The sequence below is a fragment of the Clarias gariepinus genome, chromosome 2, assembly GCF_024256425.1.
Source record: "Clarias gariepinus isolate MV-2021 ecotype Netherlands chromosome 2, CGAR_prim_01v2, whole genome shotgun sequence".
NCBI lineage: Eukaryota > Metazoa > Chordata > Actinopteri > Siluriformes > Clariidae > Clarias > Clarias gariepinus.
Window position 1 is genome coordinate 51,950,123 of NC_071101.1, and position 25,354 is coordinate 51,975,476.

A 25,354-nucleotide genomic window follows, 5' to 3' on the forward strand; every position below is an offset into this window, starting at 1 on the left:
ATAAGAAGAAGTGTATTTATTGTTAAAGTGTATTTATTTTTATTATAGTATTTCATTTAAAACTTAATTACAATTTTAAGTATTTTTAAAAAATGTGACGTGTTTTAAATTATAAATGATAAATTTCTAGAAACATGAATTTAAAAAAAGTATGTTTTAGTCACTTTGTCTAAACAAAATTCTGCTGTTATTTATATATTTTAATTTCTCTATATTTATTTATGTTGGAATACTTACAGGATATTTATGATATATAGCCTTTCATCACTGTGTTAGATTTGTGTTAGTAGATGACCCTGTGGTTGTTAAATAAATAAATAAATAAATAAATAAATAGTGTTGCAGATTCCCAAACCTGTCCTGATGAGGCTGTTTTCATGGTAACTCTTTACTGTCATGACCTTGTTTTGTGCTGTATGTGTTTAATGATCATACATGAATAATATGAGTGATCAACATTTTTAAGTCCTCTGTTTTTTTCAGTTATGCCCCGTCTTTTTTAGATTTGCATACAATCTGGTTTGTAAAGTTAAAAAAGAAGAGGGAGGAAGTGATTTGCATTTATTCATTAAGTTCAAAAGAATATAAATATTACCTCAATTAGTGAGAACCAGCAGACCATCTCTAAAGGACCCTGAGATCCACAAAGCTACATCACTGTCAGTGCAACTGCTTTCACATTTCAGGTGTGTTTCAGTACTTTTCTTTATTTACTAGTTATTAAGGGAGGTGTTTTATAGAGCTTTACATGTGGGATAATTATCGTGTCTAGTGTATTTGTGCTGTTTAGAGCAGGGCAGTCCAGAGATCTTTACACCAGCAGGTGATTCCAGTTTAAAACAGACTTATGGATTGAGGTTTTAGAACCACAGGCTACAGCATAAAATCAGACTCACTGATTAAATTACATTAGACATTCTAATGCTGTGTGATATTTCTATTTACGCCCATCAGCCATAACATCATAACCAACTGGAGTTTGAGTTCCACTTGGGCAGCTCTGGCTTCTAAGGGCATGTCTCTGCAGGGCGTTTAGGGAGTGTGGTGGTGTTTGGCACTAGGAAGTTTGCTTATATATATATATAATATATAATTCTTTATTCTTTTCTTTCTTTATTTATTTTTTTACATTTTACAGCGATACTGTACATTTCAAAACACCTTCAGTATTGTTTTACAGTGTAGAGAGAAATAAACATGAGCAATGGTGATGGAATCAGAAGGGTTGTCCAAACTTTTGACTGGAAATGTATGGTAATAAAAATTTAAATCTGATAAAAATTAAACAGAATATGAATAATAAAAATACTAAAATATATCAGCTAGATGTAAATGTCAATAAGAGAATAGTTTTAACTATGGGTGCCGCCTTAATGTACAATGAGGGATCAATTGTTCCACTGTTTAGCAGAGGTGGGCAAAGTACACAAAACCTGCAATTGAGTGAAAATCGAGATTTATTAAGGCAGATATTACTTACGTACAACAGTACTTACCTTTAAACGTATTATAATTTATGCTATTATACCCAGGTAAAATGGAAGGGTTTTATACTGTATATATTCTCTCATACAGTGGGGGAAATAAGTATTTGATCCCCTACAGATTTTCTAAGTTTGCCCACTTATTTTTATCATAAGTTTAAGTCAATCTGTACCTTTAGCAGAGAAACAGCCCCAAAGCATAATGTTTCCCCCTCTGTGCTTGACTGTAGGGACTGTAGTGTTCTTAGTGTCATAGTCAGTAATTTCCTTCTTCCGAAAACAGCAAGTCAAGTTGATGACAAAGAGCTTTATTTTGGTCTCATCTGACAACAGCAGTTTATCCCAATCTTTCTCTGTTCATTGGCAAACCTCAGACGGGTCTGTACATGTGTCTTCTTGAGGAGGGGAAGCCTTGCTGTGCTGAAACATCCATGCAGGTGTATTGTGTTACCAATGGTTTGTTTGGTGACTGAGCTCCCAACTGCCATGAGATCATTCCCAAGCTCCTCTCGTGTAGTCCTGGGCTGGTCCCTCATTTTCTTATGATTATTCTTACTCCATAAGGTGAAATCTTGCATATAGGGCCATTAATGGTTACTTTGTATTTCTTCCATTTGTAAATAATCGCTCCAGCAGTTGTCTCCATCTCACTAAGCTTCTAGCTGATAGTCTTGTAGCCCATTCCAGCCTCGTGCAGGTCTAAAATCTTGTTCCTGACTTGCTTTGACAGCTCTTTGGTCTTGCCAACATACCACATTGTTGTTAAGAGCACCTTCTTAAATTAAAATGGTCCTATTATGCCATTTTAAAGGTTGCTAATATTGCTTACTGAGTCTCTTAAAACAGGTTTACATGTATGAAAAGTCAAAAAACACTTTAGTTTTCTCCAAAAATAGATTTAATTTTACCCCATTTCTAAATGATTCGTAAACGACTTGTGTGAAGCAGTTCGAAGATTCAGTCTTTCGAAACCCCTCCTTTCCGTGAGCCCTCACTGCTGTGATTGGTCAGATGGCACGGCCCTTTATGATTGGTCTACCGCTACAGCGTGTGTCGGAAAACGAAACACCCATTACCATAACTAAATGACATATATGACTATAAAAATCGAGTCTTTTATCTTTGTGTCGATGTTGCGTTAAAATTTTTACCCTCAGGGCTTGCCAAGTTCAAAAGGATTTGTTTGCTTTCGTTTTTATTGCTTTTTTATATTACAAAGTGTTTAAGCGAACCCGGCATAAATGCTCGGTCACATTAACAAGAATGTGGTGACGTTAATTGTAAGATGGCGGGCAAGTTGTTCGCGACGTAGAACGTGGGCGGACATTATGCAAATATGTTACGGAGTGACGTGGATCCGTAACAACGAAAAAATAGATTTGCTAACGACTCGTTTAGGTAAATGTGAGCCTTTTTTTTAATAGACAAAAACTTCATTTATCGTGCACTGTCAAATAGTTTATGTTCACATACAGCTACATGACACACTGCATAAAAGTTCATATTTGAAAAAGCATAATAGGACTTCTTTAATATGTGCACCACAAGAGCACATAACTAGTCTGTGAGAGGCAGAATTATTGTTGATTGGTAGGGGATCAGATACTTATTTCCCTCATTGAAATGGTACTTAATTTATAACATTTCTATCTTGTGCTTTTTCTGGATTTTTGGTTGATATTCTGTCTCAATCCTTTACCATAAACGAATGATAAAAATTATAGCCCCTTTATTTTTTTGTTAGTGGGCAAACTTAGAAAATCAGTAGGGGATCAGATACTTATTTCCCCCAGTGTATGTATAAAAAGTGCAGAGCTTGTATTAGTTCACAATTCAGCTCATTAGTTCTGCTTTGAACACCTGCTATTAAGGTGTGTCTGAAAGTATAAACAAAACACACATTTATGCATAATAGCCAGCAGTTTCACACCACTGCACAGCTACACACTGGTAAAATCAGGTTATTTTGTTTTTGAATTTTTTGTTTTGTTTTGTTATTTATTTCTTTGATTTGGTTGTTTTGTTTTTGTTTTGGTTATTCTGTTTATAAATTTGTTATTTTGTTTTTAAATTGTAATTTTGTTTTTGTTTTTGTTACACTCAGTACTCTGTTACACTCACCTCTGTATATTTAAGTGATATAACTGTAAGAGCACAATCTTTTTCGAACTTTAGTCTGGACCTAGGAGCAACCAAGAGCATCTGCTTAGTATATCTAGGGAGTGCGTGAGGATGTAGAAGCTCAAATATTTACAAAGGCAGTAAGCTATTAATTAATAAAACGTAAACAAGCAATAATATCTTAAAATCTATTCTGTAGTTAACCAAAATCTAGTGAAGATATTTTAGGATAGAGAGGTGTCATTAGGTTGGTCATCACAATTTCTCAGTTTTACTTTTGTTTAAAATAACGATTACTTTAATATAAATTAAAATGTAATGCCGTCCATGCGTTGATGTCACCTTAACAAGCCAGAGTTGACCTACTGGAATTCTTAATACAATTCTTCTTCAGAGAAAAAAAAAAGTCTGTGAACACAGTGAAATGGATAGAAGATTAGTGGTATACTCTCAGGTCATGTGCACACATCCAGTCCTAATACTTGGAGGTCCTGGACATGTGTGTCAATTAAGTGATGAATGTGACATGTGTCTTGATGCTCCTTTACTACAAATTGTTGGGTACTGTCTCCAGTGTTTTGTTTTTTGTTTCTGTAAGCCGGCTCATTGTTATGGAGATACAGCAGTTTTTAATGCCAATTTTTCACTGACGTTTCAAAACATCGCCATCATTAAAGATAAAGACCTCTATATAGTGTTACTCTCATTTTATAACTAATCTGACCATTACACTTTGTTTTTTCATCCTTTTTTCAAACCAACAAACATTTCTCACTTCGCTCCTGATTGATCGTAAAAAAATTCATAATCTACTGTAAGTCAATGGATATCAAACCTGACATTTACACATGCACCAAGGGTGGCGGCAAAGAGCACAGGCAGAGCTCAAGCCTTTTATCTGCTCTGGGATGGGCCTGGTTGTTTTCTATTTTGCTAAAGTCACTGTTTTACTGTTTTAATCTTTCATTTATCTCCTAGTTGGATTCAACACTTTAGTGATGGAGCAGCATCTGTTCACACTCCTATTTTTCACAGGTAAGAGAAGTGTGTGTGCGTGTGTGTGTGTGTGTGTGTGATGACTTTATCTGATTTACGAAAGTTATAATAATTCAATTAAATTCAATTTTATTTATATAGCGCTTTTAACAATGGTCATTGTCCCAAAGCAGCTTCACAAAAAAAAAAAAAAAAAAAGATTTTTTTTTTTTTTAAGAAAAGAAAATATTTGGAAGTGTGTATGTGTGAGAAAAATGTGTCTAGATAATAATTAAATGAATGAATGATGAATGAAATGTCTCTGATGAGCAAGCCAAGGGTGACGACGACAGTGGCAAGGAAAAACTCCCTGAGATGGCAATAGGAAGAAACCTTGAGAGGAACCAGACTCAACAGGGAACCCATCCTCATCTGGGTGATAACAGATAGAAATAACATCAAGTGTGTTGTGCAGGTGAAAGTTCAATATATCAGAAGTTGTGTAGATTCAGTTCAGCAGTAGGTGCAGAGGGCAGATGGGGTCAGATCACTGGAAGCACAGGAGCAGGATGTGTAGCTCCAGCCATCATAAAGCAGAATCTAGCTGGAGCAGGTCCTTCTCAAGATGCCTTAGAAACCTTGCAGGGTTGGCCTTTGTCTACTGAAGCTGGCACAATCTCCAGATGTCTCAGGATGGGTAGAAAAATACAGAAAAGATGGAGAGAATTAGCGTAGTTGCCATTCAGGATAGGTGTACTGGAGTATGAGGTTATGGGATGAGTTACGCGTATGCCAGATTAAAGAGGATATTTAATCTGGCATACGGATATCCCAGAGCAGATAAAAGGCTTGAGCTCTGCCTGTGCTCTTTGCCGCCACCCTTGGTGCATGTGTAAATGTCAGGTTTGATATCCATTGTCTTGAGTCTACTTTTGAATTGGGAAACCGTGTCTGCTCCCCGAACAGTGTCTGGAAGGCTATTCCAAAGCTTTGGAGCCAAATATGAAAATGCCCTGCCCCCTTTTGTAGATTTTAAAATTCTGGGAATTACCAGAAGTCCGGAGTTTTGTGATCTTAAGGGACGTGGTGGATTATAGCGTATCAAAAGACTGGTTAGGTATGTGGGAGCTAAACCATTTAAATAATATAAACAGAAGTTACAGAAGTGTTTGGGACACTATCAGGAGACACTCTCCTCTCTCCCTTCGTTCAAGAATCTCCTATGCCCTCTGTCCTCTAAACTAAGAATGACTTCTTGTCCTGTTCCATGGCTATCCAATGTATTGTGCAACTACAAAAATGATTTAAAAAACTGCAGAGAGTAGATGGAAGAAATCCCAGCTTGTCTCTTACTGTACTTTTCTCTTCAAATTCTAATGTGACGTGACTTCTGCTGGAACTGCACAATATCTTTTCCTCTACTACTTAACCCACTGGCTCCTCCTGCCCCATCTTCTCTGACTACTGATGACTTCACTACATTCTACAATGGGAAAATTACAGCAATCCATCAGTCCTTTGGTCCCAACCCAACCTCTACACCAGAACTTTAGGACCTTCTCTCCCCTCCCTTAGCAGAATTCTTCAAACTGTCAACTGATGATATTCAGCACATCATATCATCCTCCAATCCTACCACCTATTTACTAGACCCAATCCCAATCCTTCCCTTCATCAACCATTCCATACTATCTGGTCATGTTCCTGCTGCTTTTAGGAAGGCAAGGGTTATTCTCATTTTTAAGAAACCCTGCCTGGATCGAGCTGATGTCAGCAACTATCACCTGGTAACACTTCTTACTTTTATTTCCAATTTTCTTGAAAGGACTGTTTTCAACCAAATGCCTCTTTATCGCTCACAGAACAATCTTAATTTTCGGAACCAATCTGGATTCAAAGTGGCACATTCTACAGAGACTGCCCTTCTGTCAGTCACTGAGAAGAACTCTCTGCCCTCATTCTTCTGGACCTGTCAGCTGCATTTGACACAGTGAACGACAAGATTCTATTATATACAGTAGTTGATCAATTGGAATGGTTATTACCGTCGCGCTCACCGCCGCGTGAAAACGTCAGCGGCCAAAATAAATTAGTTGCATTTCAAAGTCATTCGTAAAATGGCCGCCAGGTGGCGCAAAGTGACATTTTCGCTCGTTGCCGTAAATACAACAGTGACCGTTATACAGCGTATCTCTGTATCTGTTTATTGTTATTTAAGTTCTGGATTATTTCAGGTACTTTAAACACATTGTTGGGTTGCTCATGTTGGCTCATATGAGATGTAGTTTACAAATGAACACCTGGTTGGGTTATTTTGACCCAACAACTGGTTTATTCATTATTCTTTCCTTTCTCCAAATATCAGCCTGCAGAATGTTTGAAATATTACTGTTATTGTGTCACAGGTGTAGTTTTAAGAGTTGTTTAGGCAGGAATGCGTGTGTATACAGCTCAAAACCTCCATCAGTTGTTAAAGATAGCGGCTATTTAGAAAAAATGCCCAGTGATTTCTGAGCTTCAGGAAATCTCCCGGCGCTCTGCGCATAACACCGGGCCAACTCATGTCGGAAATAATTTATAAACGGTTTCTAAACGTGGGCTATTGTTTTTTTTTTTTACTTATAGTATTTGTTGATTTAATTTAAATGAGGTTTGGGCTTAGGACTTCAGAATCGTGATTCTCCTCTTTAATTTACTCCATAGTTTTAATCAGCGCTCAGCCGCATGCATTAAGTTTTCCAGAGCGCACCGGCAGAAGTAGACTAATGATTATGAACGCGTCGGGAAAACAGCAAGCAGACTTTAAAAAAAACGTTTGCGTTCATTTTCTGACGCGCTTAAGTTCACCAAAAACAATACAGAGCAGCACAGCTTACAACACTTACAAAATCACAACACTTACAAAATCACAACGTTTTTTCGTTATTGTGAGTGCGCTTAAATAAAAGTTAAGTCTTATAAAGGCATGTAGTCTTATATAGTTTTATTATATAGTTTTTGCACATTAATCTGACAGCAGTTTTTTCAGCCTGTCACGGCGTGCGCCCAAATCAATATCGCTCCTCGCTCACTAGTTAGGCGGCCTCCCCTTCAGACATGCGAAGCAGCGGGACCGCAGAATTACACATGACTGGTGAGCTATCGTTGCTATCGTTGCCCGGGCTTGCACCCCGCGCTATAAAATACTCGGGGTTTGTTGGGCTACAGTGGATTTTACTACGCGCTGTGTATGCAGCGCGCGTGCAACAACGCGGAAGTGCGGCATGCAAGCAGGGCAAATGGAACGCGCCCCGGGGACTTCAAGGGAGCGAGAGGTGGGAGGGGGCCATCCGCGGAGAGCAGAGTCAGCGCGAGCAGACGGATGGCCATTGCACTCACACCGCGTAGTAAAATCCACTGTAACCCAACAAACCCCAATCATCACCAGCCGTGCCTTATTCCGTCATGTCATGTGGGCATTATAAGCTTTGTATTGAAAACTTCTAACTAAAAAGTGGCAGCTGGCACGCCTAAAAATAGACGCAGGTTATTTTTTTAATAGTCTAAATAAAAACCCTCCGATTTAATTTTCTATAGTCTAAAAAGCGCTCAACCGCACGCATAGTTTTCCCGAGCGTGAGGAATTTTTTTGTGCTAAATAATGTTTATGCGGTATAAGAATTCCTATTAATCCTGGGTTGTTCTTTTAGTGTCACTATAGTGCTTTACAATGCCAGACAACATTCAAATACAAATTATTCACCCTCCCCAGGTGTGAATCGGCTGTTCTCACCTATACATTCAGAGGAACTGAAATGCACTTCTCCCCACTTTAAAAACCTCTTGAATCTGAGGCTCTTCTGGAGACTTTCAGTGATTTCAATTTGTGTAATTTTAATCTCCTGGATTCTAGATTCTAAAATTGACATTGTTACCTTTTTTAATCATTGGAATGGAAGAACTTGTTATTTTCCTTATGATAGCATAAATTGCATTGTTTTTAATCAGTCTATACACAATAATATTATTTGGTATTTATTTATTTATTTATTTTTTAAACGGGTATGGGGGCTATCTTGGTTCATTAATCTCCGTGCCTGGTTTAGTATTCAGTGCGCATCTGTTATATTACAACTATCAAAACACTCAAATACCTTTTATTGGGGGTTAAGTGACTGATGTGCCTAACATTTTTCAGCTGAGCCTTTGTTTCACTGAATAATCAACCACCGCGACACCCCCCTCTCTCTCACACACACACACACACACAGAGCCGACCAAATCATTAGCACGTCCCTCCCCCAAACAGCACAGACATTTACTTACACCTGAACTGAGTTGTTTGAGTAACATGGGTCGAACCCGTTACAAATCATAACAGTCTACTGCATTTCATTTTTATAATAACGCAAAAACACAAGCGGGGCGGAATGACCGACATCAGCTGACGCAGTAGAACGTCCTAACACTGTTTTAATTTTATGGTAATTTATTTCAGTTAATAAATCTACTATAAATTTAAAGAACACAAGTAATAAGACGACACAAATCCATACACGCTTTTTTTCTAATTACAAGTGATAGAATCAAAAGGCTCACTGTGTTAACATTTATTGTGCTTAAATTTGATCCTAATAAGATTTGATTTAAATTCTAGAACAGTGGCAGCTGGAACACCTAAAACAGATGCAGGATTATTTTTTTATAATCTAAATAAAATGCTGTTTTAAACGTGGGCTAGTGTTATTTACATGCAATATTTGTTAATTTAATTTAAATGGGGTTTGGTCTCCGGAATGTTGAGCATCAGGATCCTCTTCTTTACTTTCCTACGTAGAATCAGCGCTTAATCGCACGCATTAAGTTTTGTAAATTCGTTTAATGTTTAATAGTAAATAATGACCCCCGTTGCGCTGTACCACCGCTCGGAAAACCTTATGAAATACAAGTTTAGGACAATTATGATGATCTGCCACGGCGTGCGCGTGTGATGGGTGTACGCCCAAATCTACTATAACTACTCCCTCACTCCGTAGGCTCCCTGAATAGGCAGCAAAGGGACGGCAGCCGCCTATTTGTGCCGGCTGGCGATAATTAACGTTAATATGATCTCGGGCTTGCTCCGCATTATAAAAGCAAGGCGCGGAGGTTTGTCTGAGGTCTGGGAAGTACGTGATGTAATGGAGAATATGAAAGAAGCATGTCAGTGGGAAGATGTGACGCGCCCCGGGGACTTTAAACAAGGGCACTAGAATTCCGCCCTTTGATCTCCGCGCTGAGGACAGCGCGAGAAAGAGCTGCGCGAGCTCCCGCGGCATCTTCACTCCCGCACCGTGCCCGCCCTAGCAGCCCCGCTGCCGAAGAGGAAAAGTGTGGTTAGGTTTTTGCGTCAGCGAGAACTCGCGCCGGCCATCGACAGCGGGAGAAGCGCCGTCACGAGGGAGCGTGCAGGAGCGCTGCCTCCGCGTGCTCAGTTCTGCCACTCCGCGCACCAACACTTATCGTCAGCTGTGTGCCCGCATGCCAGTGTGGCACAGCCCCCGGAACTGCACATGCACAACCTTTATCCCATTCTTTCCATTCTCCCTCCTTCAACACTTTCCTTCCCCATTTTACCTAAATAAATTACCCTTTTCCTGTAAGACCTCTCCTCGTGTCCGTGCTTTATGGTGCCGCCCGTGCAACATGGGTCGAATCCGTTACAGATCATAACAGTCTACTGCATTTCATTCTTATAATAACGCACAAACACAAGCGGGGCTGAATGACCAACATCAGCTGACGCAGTAGAACGTCCTGACAATGTTATAATTTTTATGGTCATTTATTTTAGTTAATAAATCTACTATAAATTTAAAGAACACAAGATATAAGACGACACAAAACCCTACACGCGTCTTTTCTAATTACACGTGATAAAATTTAAAGGCTCACTGTGTTAACATTTATTTTGTTTAAATTTGATCCTAATAAGATTTAATTTAATTTAAATTCTACATTTGTATCGTCATTTTAGTTCTGTGATTATAAATTTGTTTAACTACAATGTTTTACTTGATTTTATCCGCTACTACGTGCAGTTCTAAAACTCCGTGTCTCATTAATCCAGCAGAGAATGAACTAAGGCATGAGGCGTCAGTCTGTAGTTATATAGCGCCACTCAACGGTAAAAGCCAGCAAACGCACAAAGCCAAACGGTACCGCCGAGCGCGGCGACGGTAGGACCTACAGTCCGATTGATTAACCACTGTACTCGTACTTCTCGTAAGTCTTGGAATCTGTGGAACAGCTTGGCAATAGTTTGCTTCTGACCTAGAAGATCATATGAGGTGACATAAGAAGGTCATATGAGGTGACATTGAGGGGATCCACATCTGCCCCATGCAAACTCTCTACGGGTGTCCCACAGAGCTCAGTACTTGGTCCTCTCCTGTTCCCTCTCTATTACTCTTTTATAAGGTCATATCATCGCATGGATGACACGCAAAGTATTCTCTCATTTCCTCCCTCAGACACTCAGGTTACCAGCCGGATCTCAGCATGTGTGCCAGACATCTCATCCTGTATGGCAGGAAAAAAAAAACCTTTCTAACTGTGTTTGACTGTAACACAGTCTAGTAACCTAGTGAAAGTATCTATCCAGTGACAGAAACTTCAAAGCAATTATTGTAAGTCGCTCTGGATAAGAATGTCTGCCAAATGCCTAAATGTAAATGTGGGTATTTAGCGATATACTGTATTCAGTTTATGTAAACTTTTAATTTTTTAAATGTAGTTCTGTGTTTTACACACATGAAAAAAAAGTAACCATACTGAAATATATAAAACTCTTCTCCACAGGAGTCCTCCCCCTCATCCTGTCTGTCCCTCGTAAGTACTATCTGGTCCAGCAGAGCATGAACTGGAACAATGCTCAGGCTTACTGCAAAGCCAATCACGCTGACCTGGCAATCATTGAAAGCGCTGACAACATGGTCCACATTCAATATGAAATACAGAGACAAAAATTCACTTCCAGTGCTTGGATTGGAATGTACAATGATGTCAACAGCTGGCACTGGTCAATGGGAAATGTTCCACTTGGAAGTTATACAGCATGGATATCACCAGAACCTAACAACTGGCATGGAGAAGAACAGTGTGGTTCGATAGATAATCAGCTGCAGTGGACTGATTTAGGATGTTACCACCTAAGACCCTTTGTTTGCTTTGATGGTAAGAAACTACTTTTTTATTTTTGATGTCCTAAAGATGTCCTAATTGAAACACTTACAATGCACTCATTGTAAGTGCATTTTCAATATTCTCATTAAATATGCTTACTTACTCAATCAAACTTAATCAAGCCCATAATAACAAACAACCAATCTTTACAAACATTGATATTTGATGCAATTATTTTACTTATGTTTATGCTTTAATAGTTGTCTTGGAACCTGATTACTATTTAAGAGAAATTCTGATTGTGAGTTAAAACTCATCTGCACTCTGGCTATAGAATTTTAAGAAACTTTAAGAAAAGAAACATACAGTTTGTCACGTTTCTTACCTCGGTGTCTGTGTTTGGGTGGCATAATCGCAGGAGGCGAGCTGGCGTTTCAAGAATGGTTTTTATTAAAGCAACACATAAAATAAACACCGACATAAATCATATGAATTACAACAAAAGCTAGACGCCTGACTGAACTTCAGTCAGGCTCTTTATAATCAACTTAATTAGCTTAGGTGCAGTCTGGGTCATGAAGTCCAACTAAAACAAAACTATAACATAAAACAATCCCAGGCGCTTTGGCGCCCTCTAGGGGTTAACCGTTACAGTACCCCCCCCTAAAAAACGCTCCTCCGGAGCGTTACCGGAGGACCCGGACTCCCCCCCCAGCGGTCCCAGTCCGGACCCCCAACACCGAGGCGGTCGATCCCCTCTTGCGAGCAGGGCTGGCAAGCCTGCGTCATCCACGCCCGCATGCAAGGCTTAAGAGCTAGAGCGACGCTCGGCGGCGGCTGAGGAGCTGAAGCGACGCTCGGCGGCGGCTGAGGAGCTGGAGCGACGCTCGGCGGCGGCTGAGGAGCTGGAGCGACGCTCGGCGGCGGCTGAGGAGCTGGAGCGACGTTCGGCGGCGGCGGCGGGGCTGGAGCGACGTTCGCTGAGCTGGGCGGCGGCGGCGGAGCTGGAGCGACGCTCGCTGAGCTGGGCGGCGGCGGCGGAGCGACGCTCGCTGAGCTGGGCGGCGGAGGCGGAGCTGGAGCGACGCTCGCTGAGCTGGGCGGCGGCGGCGGAGCTGGAGCGACGCTCGCTGAGCTGGGCGGCGGAGGCGGAGCTGGAGCGACGCTCGCTGAGCTGGGCGGCGGAGGCGGAGCTGGAGCGACGCTCGCTGAGCTGGGCGGCGGCGGCGGAGCTGGCATGATGTCCTCGAAGCCGGGAGGCGGGGGAAGAAGCGTGACGTCCCCGAGGCCAGGCTGAGAAGCTGGCATGATGTCCTCGAAGCCGGGAGGCGGGGGAAGAAGCGTGACGTCCCCGAGGCCAGGCTGAGGAGCTGGCATGATGTCCTCGAAGCTGGGAGGCAGAGGAAGAAGAAGCGCGAAGTCCTCGCTGTCCAGCGGAGGATGCGCGACGTCCTCACCGTCGAGGAGAGGCGGCGGAGGAGGAAGAAGCGCGAAGTCCTCGCTGTCCAGCGGAGGATGCGCGACGTCCTCACCGTCGAGGAGAGGCGGCGGAGGAGGAAGAAGCGCGAAATCCTCGCTGTCCAGCGGAGGATGCGCGACGTCCTCACCGTCGAGGAGAGGCGGCGGAGGAGGAAGAAGCGCGAAATCCTCGCTGTCCAGCGGAGGATGCGCGACGTCCTCACTGTCGAGGAGAGGCGGCGGAGGAGGAAGAAGCGCGAAGTCCTCGCTGTCCATGAGAGGCTGAGAAGGAGGAAGCTCAGAGCCTGTTGCTTGGCTCTTGTGGAGTCGGATGAGCAGGTGCTGGAGCTGTTCCACCTGCTCTTGCAGGCCCCGAATGCGCTCCCCATTCACCTCTGCCCAGAACTTGAGCAGTTCCCGGGTCCCATCCTCCTTTTTACCTCGCTCCTCCTCGGGCTCTTGTTCCCGTTCGCCTCCGATGTACCCGACCTCCCTGGCCCGTACTTCCTCGTCGGAGCGTGGGAACCTGCTTCCCTCAGCTGCCTCACCTCTAAACGGCGTCCGCCGGATGGCGAGCCTGCAGCCTTCCCAGCTTTGCCGCGCCTCTGTCTCTCGCTGCTCCTCGCTGTTTCCCAGCCAGTCCGCCGGTTCGGCGAGCTTGCAGCCCTCCCAGCTCTGCAACAGCTCCCTCTCTCCTTGCTCCTCGCTGTCCTGTATCCATTCGGCCAGCTCGGGCGAGATGGTGATTGCTCCCCCCCAAAAACAATCTAGGGGAAAGACCTCCGCTATGCCATTTTTAAGGTCTAGCTTTCTGTCACGTTTCTTACCTCGGTGTCTGTGTTTGGGTGGCCTAATCGCAGGAGGCGAGCTGGCGTTTCAAGAATGGTTTTTATTAAAGCAACACATAAAATAAACACCGACATAAATCATATGAATTACAACAAAAGCTAGACGCCTGACTGAACTTCAGTCAGGCTCTTTATAATCAACTTAATTAGCTTACCTCGGTTCAGGTGAATCCTTATGTCACCTGACCGAGGTGCAGTCTGGGACATGAAGTCCAACTAAAACAAAACTATAACATAAAACAAACCCAGGCGCTTTGGCGCCCTCTAGGGGTTAACCGTTACACAGTTAAGCGTGCTTGTATTTCAAAGCACTTATACAAAGTATATCAAAGTACACTGTAAAAAATCTTATGTGCTATCTACTTAAAAAAAATATGGTAACAAACTTGCAAGTATTATTTTTAAGCAGTTTTTAAGGCTTGATTTTTTTTGTAGAATTTACTTGAATAAATCATGTAAAACATTCTAAATTATTTAGCCAGATACATAATGATTATAACGTTATTAGTGGAATGATCATTTTTTTAGTTTAAGCAGATAAAACTAAAGGTACTCATATGTATTAAGGAAAATTACTTAATAATATAAAAAACATTTTATAATGAAATGAATACATAATGCATTTTGGTGTGAAACATGCTTTTATTTCATGTTTCACTGGTATCAAAATATTAAACACTGTGTAAAATACTGTATATAACATTTACAGCAGTTTTAAGATCTGTAAAACAATTTGTATAACAGTTTGTAATTGACAATTTCTATGCCATTGAAATCAACTGTTTAGCATTATATGCTAACATCTTTTCTTGTGGAAATAGTCACATTCTGTTCTAAAACCTGAGAGAACTTGTACAGTAAACCTTTTTCATATCTTTGTAACATTGTAAAACACTAATACTCCTATCTCACCTATGTGGTTTGACTCACGGTGAGATGAGGCGTCAGGCACCGTGAGTCAGCGCGATTGCCCGCCGACGTTCCGCGAAGTTCTGTAAGGTTCGCAAGCTTCCGCGAGGACCAGCAAAAAAATTAAACATTAAACAATAAAACATCTGTCAACAAGCTTTTATATTCCCTTATTAACAATGTTTTTAGGCTAAGCTGAAAACCACGAATGCATGGCTGTCCTTAGTTCTTCATCAGAAATGATTCTTCGTCCTTGTAGGGCTGCTTTCAGGAGACCAAACAGGTAAAAATGTAAGATGTGATCTTAAGTGAGATCAGGATTATAGGGAGGTTGTCACATCAGTTAGTCAACAGTATGGGCAAAAGTGTGCGGATGTGCATCATCACATGAGATCACCCTCGGATATCAATCCTCTGTGTTTAATCCGAAGTTTAGTCTTCTGCTCTTCAATAAATATCTTAATGTAACGAGTACTGTTAATTGTTGGATCTTTTTCCTGTTAATGTTTCAATACTTCTGGCCCTTGAGAATCCTAGAAAACTGTGATGATGAATTTTCCAGCTGATGGTTGAATTTTAAACTTTTTCTTAGTTGGCGATTGAGGATGTTTCCATTCCATACGCTGCCATTTACTCTCAGTCTTGTAGAGATGAATCATTGTCTCTGCACCAGTAATGATTCTCTTTAAGAAGCTTTCACCTTCCTCAGAGTATCGCTCAGGATTTTATTTGCAGATATCCTTTCTCCACACCCTCAGATAACAAAACATGAATCACTGCACGTTGCTCTTCTTTTATTCAAATCACAAGTGGGGCATCCATATTTGCTCGCACCACAGTTACAAATGAACTGAGGTAACACATTCACACCTGCTTAGCAGTGACAGAGGAGACAGGAGACTTGGATGGAAAGCACTGATAAAACAGTGTGGCTAACAGAGGGTTTAATATCACCGTGCATGCAGAGAATTTTTGACTCAATCTCATTGATTTTTTGTTAGATTTTACTTCTCCTCTAAACTCCTCTGTTTCAATAAACGCGCAAATGGCTTTGATGTAGTAGAATTTATTAGCACCTATATATCTCTACTTCTGTGAATAAATCAGAAAGATCATTCAGATGCATCATGCACGCTGTACATGGCTATTAGTGTATGCAGATACGTAACATAGTTAATTAATTAATTCAATTCAATTCAATTTTATTTGTATAGCGCTTTTAGCAATTGTCATTGCTGCAAAGCAGCTTTACACAATCAAAAGAATTATTTAAGTTTGTATAAAATGTGAATTTGTATGAATCAAAATGCTCAGTTTGTCCCTGGTGAGCAAGCCAAGGGCGACAGTGGCAAGGAAAAACTCCCTGAGATGGTAATAGGAAGAAACCTTGAGAGGAACCAGACTCAACAGAGAACCCATCCTCATCTGGGTGATAACGGATAGCAGTAAATGATTTGCATTTATACAGTTTGTTAGGTGGCAGGCAGTTCAGCTATAATAGCTGATGTTAATTTATGTTAATATGGAGTCCAGGTAGTTATTGAAGACCCGGGTAGACTTGTAGGAAGTTCCAGTCCTGAACTATCGAACTGTCAAGTCCCCAGAGAAACAGTTGCCAACACCAGTCAAGGCCAGAACCATTTTCTAGGTAGAGAGAATCATTCCCAGACACCAGACGCATCCCAGAGAGACACACGGGGCATCCATGTGACGAGATCTTCAGCCAGAAGTGGGGCATCAGGATGGGTCAGACAGGTCCCGAGGGCAGAGGGAGTCTGGATCACTGGCAGCTCAGGAACGACATGTGTAGCTCAACAGAGAGAGAGAAAGAGTGAAAGAGAGAGACAGGAGGAGAGAGAAAAGAGAAAGAGGGGGAGAAAGAGAAGAAGAGGAGAGATAGCAGTTAGGTATGGTCACAGTCACACAATGTATAATGTGAATGTATATTAATTGTAGAGTGCAAGCAGAGACTCCGGCAGGACTAACTATGACATCATAACTTAAAGGGAGGGCCAAAAGGAAACACAAACATGAGGGCTTCCTGAGATGAAAGCAAACAATCACCTCACCGTCAACAAACCTGAGTGATCAATGAGAGTGAGGAAGACAGCATCTAAACATATCAGTTCATCTAATACTCTACGTCCATGAGTCCCCCAGATCTGCTCCTTTACCTAAGGCTAATCTATTTATAAAAATGCTTGGCTAAATAAATAGGTTTTTAGCCTGGACTTAAACACTGAGAATGTGTCTGAGTCCCGAACACTATTTGGAAGACTATTCCATAATTTTGGGGCTTTGTAAGAAAAAGCTCTGCCCCCAGCTGTATTTTTCATAATACGCGGTACTGACAAGCAGCCTGCATCCTTTGATCGAAGTAGGCGTGGCGGTTCGTAAGACACTAGCAGTTCGGTCAGGTACTGCGGCGCGAGACCATTTAATGCTTTATATGTAAAAAGTAGTATTTTAAAATCAATGCGAAATTTCACAGGGAGCCAATGAAGTGAAGATAAGATAGGGGTGATGTGCTCGTATCTTCTGGTTCTAGTGAGGACTCTCGCTGCTGCATTCTGGACTAGCTGAAGCTTATTTATGCATCTAGCTGAACAACCAGACAGTAAGGCATTACAATAGTCCAACCTAGAGGTGATAAAAGCATGAACTAGTTTTTCTGCATCATTTAGCGACAATAAATTTCTTATCCTGGCAATATTTCTGAGGTGAAATAATGCTATCCTGGTAATATTATCTACATGAGCTTCAAATGAAAGGCTGGAATCTATAATCACACCAAGGTCTTTCACTGTTGCACTTGATGGAACACAAAGGCCATCTAAAGTTACGGTGTGATCTAAAATTTTACTCCTAGCTGTATGCGGTCCTATGACTAGAACTTCTGTCTTATCCGGATTAAGCAGAAGGAAGTTAATTAGCATCCAATTTCTTATGTCCTGCACACATTGCTCAACTTTAGTAAACTGGTTTTTCTTATCTGGTTTTGCTTGAAACGTGTACTTGTGTGTCATCAGCATAACAATGAAAACTAATACCATGCTTACGGATTATGTTGCCCAGAGGAAGCATGTAAAGGGAAAAAAGCAGTGGGCTTAAAACTGAACTCTGTGGAACACCAAACTCCACTAGAGAACATGCAGAATAATCACCATTTAAGTCTACATACTGATAACGATGAGTCAGATAGGATCTGAGCCAGGAGCGGTCTGTACCCTTAATTCCTACTACATTTTCTAATCTGTGAAAAAGAATAGCGTGATCAATGGTGTCAAAAGCTGCACTGAGGTCGAGTAATACAGGCATAGTTACACAACCCTGATCAGAGGCCAGTGGGAGGTCATTTACTACTTTAACGAGTGCTGTCTCTGTACTGTGATGAGGCCTAAATCCTGACTGATACAGTTCATGTATGACATTTCTATGTAGATATGAGCATAGCTGCTCCGCTACTATCTTTTCCAAAATCTTAGAGATAAAGGGGAGGTTTGATATTGACCTGTAATTGGACAGCTGACAGGGGTCGAGGTCAGGTTTCTTAATTATTGGTTTGATAACTGCTAATTTTAAAGATTTTGGAACATAACCAATGCTGAGTGAAGAATTAATTATTCTCAACAGGGGTTCTGTTATTGCTGGTACTATCTGTTTAAGAAAATGTGTCGGTCCAGGATCTAATATACAGGTTGATGAATTTGCAGAAGAGATGAGTGAAATTAGTTCATTCTCTTCAAGGGGAGTAAAGTATTCTAGGTTCTGATCTGACATGGCTAGATTAACATCTGCATCAATTACATTGTTCGGTTTCAAAACCTCAATTTTATGCCTAATATTTACAATTTTATTATTAAAAAAGTTCATGAAGTCCTCACTATTGCATGATGTTGTTGTGGAGATTTCTGCAGTGGTCTTATTTCTGGTTAATTTGGCTACAGCATTAAATAAAAATCTAGGATTATTTTTGTTATTTTCTATAAGAGTGGAGAGATATGTTGATCTAGCTACACTAAGAGCTTTTCTATAGTTCAGGATGCTCTCCTTCCATGCTATTTGAAATACTAACAATTTAGTTTGATGCCATTTACGTTCTATACCAGGGAGCGAGTTTCTTATCTCTAATAATTTTTCTTTTAACTGGGGCTACATTATCTAAGGTACAGCGAAATGTCGAGTCTAAATATTCAGTCGCCTGATCGAGTTCTGTGGGGTCAGACGGTGATCTAATCGAAGTTGGGAACTCTGGGAGATTACTGATAAAACTCTGTGTGGTAGTTGATGTGAATGTACGTTTCATATGGTAGCGCGGCACTGTGCGTACATTATTACTATGACACACTTGAATTGAGACAAGATAGTGATCTGAGATAACTTCAGATAGTGGAATTGTGAATAAATTTCTTACTTAATGTACTACTTAATCCGAATAATATTATTAAATCTAAAGTGTGACCTGCTTTATAAGTGGCTCCTACTACACACTGATTTACTCCTACTGAGTCCAGTATGGACATAAATGCTCTACGCAGAGGGTCTTCTGGATTCTCAAAATGAATATTAAAATCTCCAGCAATTAACGCCTTGTCTACAGAAACGACTAGGTTTGAGAAAAATTAACATATTTATTTATTTAAAGTTGGCACTCACATACTCTTTGTTTCTCTTTTTTAATGTTGTTTTGCTCTCTGTGTTTTTTCTTCATTTTTGTCCCTGTCTCTGTAATACCTACTACTCTTACTTATTGAAGCTCACCTCTGCCAGGGATTTGATTCCTGAGACACTCCATTTCTCACTTTATTCTCTCAGGCCTTTCTGGTTTTCCTGCTACACAATATTTTGATGCTGCCTGGTGGATCAGTGTGTTATAGCATTTGTTACTGCAATCCTGACAACCAGGTTAACTTCACTTATTATGATGGATCAAACGTTGCTACTGGGTTTGTTGGATTACAGGATGTCTTGCAAGCCCATGATAACCTATGTTATTATCAAAAGTGGTAATCATGTTTTTATTTTTCCACAGCCACTAAAACTGGCAGTCAGCAGTTCGTTTACATTTCTACTACAAACTCATGGCTTGATGCTCAGGCTTACTGCAGAACATATTATACAGATCTGGCGAGTATTAAAACTGCAACAGAAAACTCAAATGTACTGGCACTAGTCTCTGACCAGACTTGGTTTGGTCTAATCAGAGATGGATGGAAGTGGGTAAACAAAAACAACTTCTCCACCATCAGCTGGACGCCTGGAAAACCTGATAATGCCATGTGGAATGAAAATTGTGGCTATTTATATAACGGTATGGCTGTTGATGCACAGTGCTCAGACATAATGCCTTTCTTCTGTTATTCACGTAAGTTAAAGTTTTCTCATGTTTATCAAGATTGGTTTTATGGTGTAAATTTGTGTGGTCATGTCTTCACATTTCTACATTTAGTAATCACAGAAAAACAACAAATCATCAAGGTGAAGGTCCAGTCCATTCAAGATGTGAATAATCCTTCAACAAAGGTGACCATCTTGGAGCAGGTGGGTCTCACCAAGCTCTGACACTTATACACTGTGCTGCAATTACAATTGGTCTGCGTTCAGTTTATGTACCAGTATTTATGTATCAGAATACCTTATTGTTTCTCACAGGGAAGTTATTAAATTGCAGTTGCTCCCAGGTCAAAACCTACATAGTTTTTACATAGTAAAATATACGGATGGTATATACAACTGGAATAATGTATTTATTTCTGTGTCTCACGGCGACAGCATTTGGGTTTGCGTGTTTGCTGGCTATTACCACTGAGTGGCGCTATATAACTATAGACCGACGATTACAGTACAAATGTAGAATTTGAATTAGATTAAGTCTTATTAGCATTGAATTTAAGCAAAGTAAACATTAACACAGTGAGCCTTTAGATTTTAGCATGTGCAATTAAAAAAAGCTACGCATGTAGGGTTTTGTGTCATTTTATATTTTATGGTCTTCAAATTTGTAGTAGATTTATTAAATGAAATAAATGAAACTAAATGACCAAAAAATTCAAACATTGTCAGGACTAGCTACTGCATCAGCAGAGCCACCCGAGAACGAACGGGGCTCTGAAAACTAAAAATAAAACCTATGATCCTCTCATAGCCTATGCCCTTACCGAGGATTTATAGGAGAGAGAGTTTTTTTAATTTGTACTTTGCACTAAGAACTTAAACTAGCAGCGCACACAGAACTGAGGCGTGTCGCTCTCTCTCTCTCTCTCTGAGCCGTGGGCCTAAAACTGAACCCTGCGGAACGCCAAACTCCACTAGAGAACATGCAGAAGGGGAGTAAAGTATTCTAGGTTCTGATCTGACATGGCTAGTTTAACATCTGCAAACCTTACATTGTTTGGTTTCAAAGCCTCAATTTTATGCCTAATAAGTCTTACATATTCATGAAAAGTCGTGGATTATTCCGTGAAACAGAGGTTTAGCTGAAAAAAGTTAGGTACATACGTCACTTTACCCCAAATAAAAGGTCTTTCTGAGTTTTATAATATAGTTGTGACATAACAGATATACAAACTGAACAAACGGGGTGCACTGAATACTAAACCTAAACTAAACGTGTGGATTAATGACCCGAGATGCCTGTTTCTGAGCCTGACCCCCATGAACACAGCATATTTAGAGAAGGGCAGGGAGGTTTTGCTCAGACCCCTGAGCTTATGTGGATTCTAAAATTGACATTGTTATCGTTTTTTTAATGTCCTTATTATAACATGTTGTATTGTTTTTAATCACTTTATACACAATCCTTGATTTTTTCTGCTATTTTACAAATGGAATCATTTCTTTGGTATTTGAATAGAATGTTTTAATTTTATATTTAATTAAACACTGGTAGTGAGTGCTACTGAGTGTGCTCTGAGCATGATCCAGTCAGAAGTTAAGAATCCAGAAAGTTCGACAAAGAATAAACCAACTGCTGGGTCAAAATAACACAACCAGGTGATATCCCCCCCCCCCAAATGATCCTGTATAAGACAGAAACAGAAGACATATTAAGACTGTCATTAAACATACTCCAATCCTTTAAAATATTTGAGGACACCGGGTTTATTGCAAATGGAACGCAGATGCATATGAACCATTTACACATGACACATATTTTGTTTCATTTTTTCATCAGAATTACTTTGTGACTGATTTATTTCGGCCGCTGTTGTTTTGCCGAGGTGGTGAGCACGGTGGTAATAGTCATTCCCATTGACTACTTACTGTATGAGTTATACGAGGTGCTCACAGCCCCTGAGCACCCTGGAGCTGACACCATCAGCGCAGACAGCTTTCCCTGCATGGAGACTCTTCAGGTGTTTTCTCACCTGGTTATTTGTGAGGGAGTGAAATGAAGAGGGCAGCTGGTAAGTTTGTCTATAGGACAAGGAGCAGGACCCCAACTGATGTAGGGAGGTAGGGTAGGGAGCAATTAGGAGAGGGAGGGGAGGGAAGTGACTGTGTCACGTTTACTCACTTACAGCTGTTGAATCTGAGGAAGACAGTGCCTGGGCTGCTGGGTTAAACATATCGAAAGACATCTTAAGTTAATTCACTATTTCATTTACCTTTAATCCCACTGCCAGCTGTCCTGAAACCTGTGAGGGTTCTCACGACACTCCAGACCTTCCTCACATTGTTTTGTGGGAGTTTCCACTCCAGTTTCCTTCTGTATTTCTCCTTGGCCTTCCTTATTTTTACCTTCATGTTTATCTTTTTAACACCTCCCTCTTACAAGCTCCAAAAGATCTCTTCTTGAAGGTTAAAGTGCCTCTCCTTACCCATGGTTTATTATGTGAGTAACAATAAACTGTACTGTTGTTGTCTCCAGGTGATAAATAATTCTTTTGACTGTGTAAAGCTGCTTTGCGGCAATGAAAATCGCTAAAAGCGCTATACAAATAAAATTGAATTGAATTGAAGTATAGTTTTCCAGAATTAGTGATCCAGTAATCAGTATAATAATTAAAACTCCTCTAAGCTGCATCCTCTTAGAGGGAACAACTTACAGAATCCATAGTTACTTGTCTAAGCTAAGAAAGATTTTTGAACACTATTATTTCCAGAAAAGTAAAACGTTAGCAAGAGCAACTGTGGGAAACGGCCATCCAGGTCGATGCTTGCACAATGAACTGTTTCACATAAAGTTTCTATCATTTATCATGTTAAATAATGAAAGTCCTGTTTTTTCAGATTAAGCAGGAGCTGAAGGATCATGGGATAGCACAGAACATCACATTCAACTGGAGAGTGCAACCAGATGGATATGTGTTTAACAAGGAGAAAGGAAATTAACACTGCAGAATAAAAGAAGTCTTTATCTGGGGCTCAAAATTAAAGTAGCTATTTTAGTGTGAGTACTTTGTTCAGTCTGGTGAAAGTGTAGATAATGTGTCGGTATCATATTCAATTATAACTGAAGACAATTATTTAAATAATAGCAAACATAACATAATTGGAACAGGATCAATTACCTAAACAAGAAAAATACAGACTATGAACAAAACAGCGATGACGACAGCAGATGCGAGACAAGGACACGATACTTGGGTTTAAATGATAATACTAATTAAAAAACCAATCTTGCATGCTTGTGACACAAAATTTGACTGTGGAACCAGAAACTACAATCTCCTCACCGCAGACAAAACATAAAACACAAGGTTATCTCTGACATTTTCTACTTTTAAATTTACAATAGTCAATTTAATAATAAGTAAATAGGTATTTAAAAATAAGTAAATGCTTTTAACTGATGCAATTAAATTAATGTCTTGCAGAGCTGTGCAGAAAATATTGCCATGGTCACAGATCATTATTATCTGTAAATAACAAAAATGGACTTGATTTTATGCTAAGCTGAATTAAAATAAAAGTCTTGTGATTTTTAAATATAACAGAGGTGTAAATAGATATTTTTTGTAGAATCTAATTTAAAATACATTTAAAATAATAGTTGAAATACACCGAAGTAATAGTGTAGTAATACGTAAATTTATCCTAGGTATTTAATACTAGGTATTCTTCCTCTGATTCTGACAAACACACTGAGATATAAATCAAGTGATAGTGAAGAAAAAAAGCTAATTTATTTCATTCATTACTTTTGTCTCACTGTCCTAAATGTATCTGATGTATCCTAATGTCCTAATCAATCATTTGAACTGTTACAGGTGTTTACATGCTGTTTTGTTGATGAGATGCTAATGTAGCTCACATGTAATTAAAGTCTGATTTTTTTGTGTGTAAACAAGCACTTAAATGATCTCTAATATAAAAAGCTCTATTCCAGTACAATTCCATTTAGGGCTGAATATTCATCATGATGTGTTTTCCTGTATATTAATTACAGTAATAAACTCTAAAGCCCTCTACTTCTTAATTTCATTGTTTCGGAAAATGGATTGATGTATAAAATTTCAGTTTTACCATCTTTAATCTTTCAATTTTAAAATGTTATTACTTTAAGGCCAATTAAATAAATAAAAGTAGACAAAGAAACAGAAGAATATGTCCTGCAGTGTATGAAGATCATGGTTAACTGATCTAAACGATGAAGTTATTTTTAAATTATTTTTTTTAAACAAAAAGAAAGAAGGTGGAAAGGAAAGATAAACACCTATCTCTACATTTTATGTAAAGGGATTCAATTCAATTTTAATAAAAAAATATATACAAAATTATACAATTATACAAAATTCTTTTAGACATAGTCTCTACTGTGTGAGTAGAAAAAGAAGTTAAGGAAAAGTTTGATACAATATCTATATGTACAAGAAATAGTAAAGAATTACAAGATCATGAAAAGAAAGCAAAAAGAAGAAATATAAAAAAGAGAGAAAAAATAGATATTTTACCAATGAGAAATAGAGCGGTAGTTCTCTCTGGCCTGGTGGTAGTGCTGTGATTAAACCTTAGATTTTTTTGTGGAAGCACCCTGAATATATCTCTGTATCTCAGCCATCTTGACTTCCATTCCACTTACACTGGGTTTGGATCCATGTTCATGAAGGAGACTATTTGCACTACTTACAGAAGTTACATACAATAATAGTTACCTTACGTTGTGGATTTATGTATCATTTTTAAAGATCACAGTGAGTGAAGGGTGAAGATAAAACAGTGTGTGCTCAGTTTTATACTATTTGGATTAATTACTAAATTAAAAAGAGAACAAAAAGTCAGCTGTGCCTTGATACTTAATACTGGTTGGGTAAAAGATACCAAGCACTGCACACATTATGATGGTGTCTAATAATCTCTGTTTATTATTAGTAAGAAAAGCATATTTAAGCCTTTGGTCAGATGCCATATAAGGAATGAGGAAGGTGAAATGTAGCTGTTTTATAGACATATGACATAAAACAAAGAGAGGTC

The 25,354-nt window shown here is 39.7% G+C and overlaps 1 protein-coding gene across 1 annotated transcript; it reads left to right on the forward strand.

Moving 5' to 3' along the window:
- Nucleotides 1-628: 628 nt before the first annotated feature.
- On the forward strand, nucleotides 629-23,869 carry LOC128513053 (putative C-type lectin domain family 20 member A). The gene is made up of 6 exons (XM_053486669.1): nucleotides 629-686; nucleotides 4,584-4,640; nucleotides 11,400-11,774; nucleotides 19,971-20,303; nucleotides 20,388-20,479; nucleotides 23,171-23,869. The coding sequence occupies exons 2-6, from the start codon at nucleotides 4,604-4,606 to the stop codon at nucleotides 23,270-23,272; spliced, it is 939 nt and encodes a 312-aa protein (XP_053342644.1). The 5' UTR covers nucleotides 629-686; nucleotides 4,584-4,603; the 3' UTR covers nucleotides 23,273-23,869.
- Nucleotides 23,870-25,354: the final 1,485 nt, after the last annotated feature.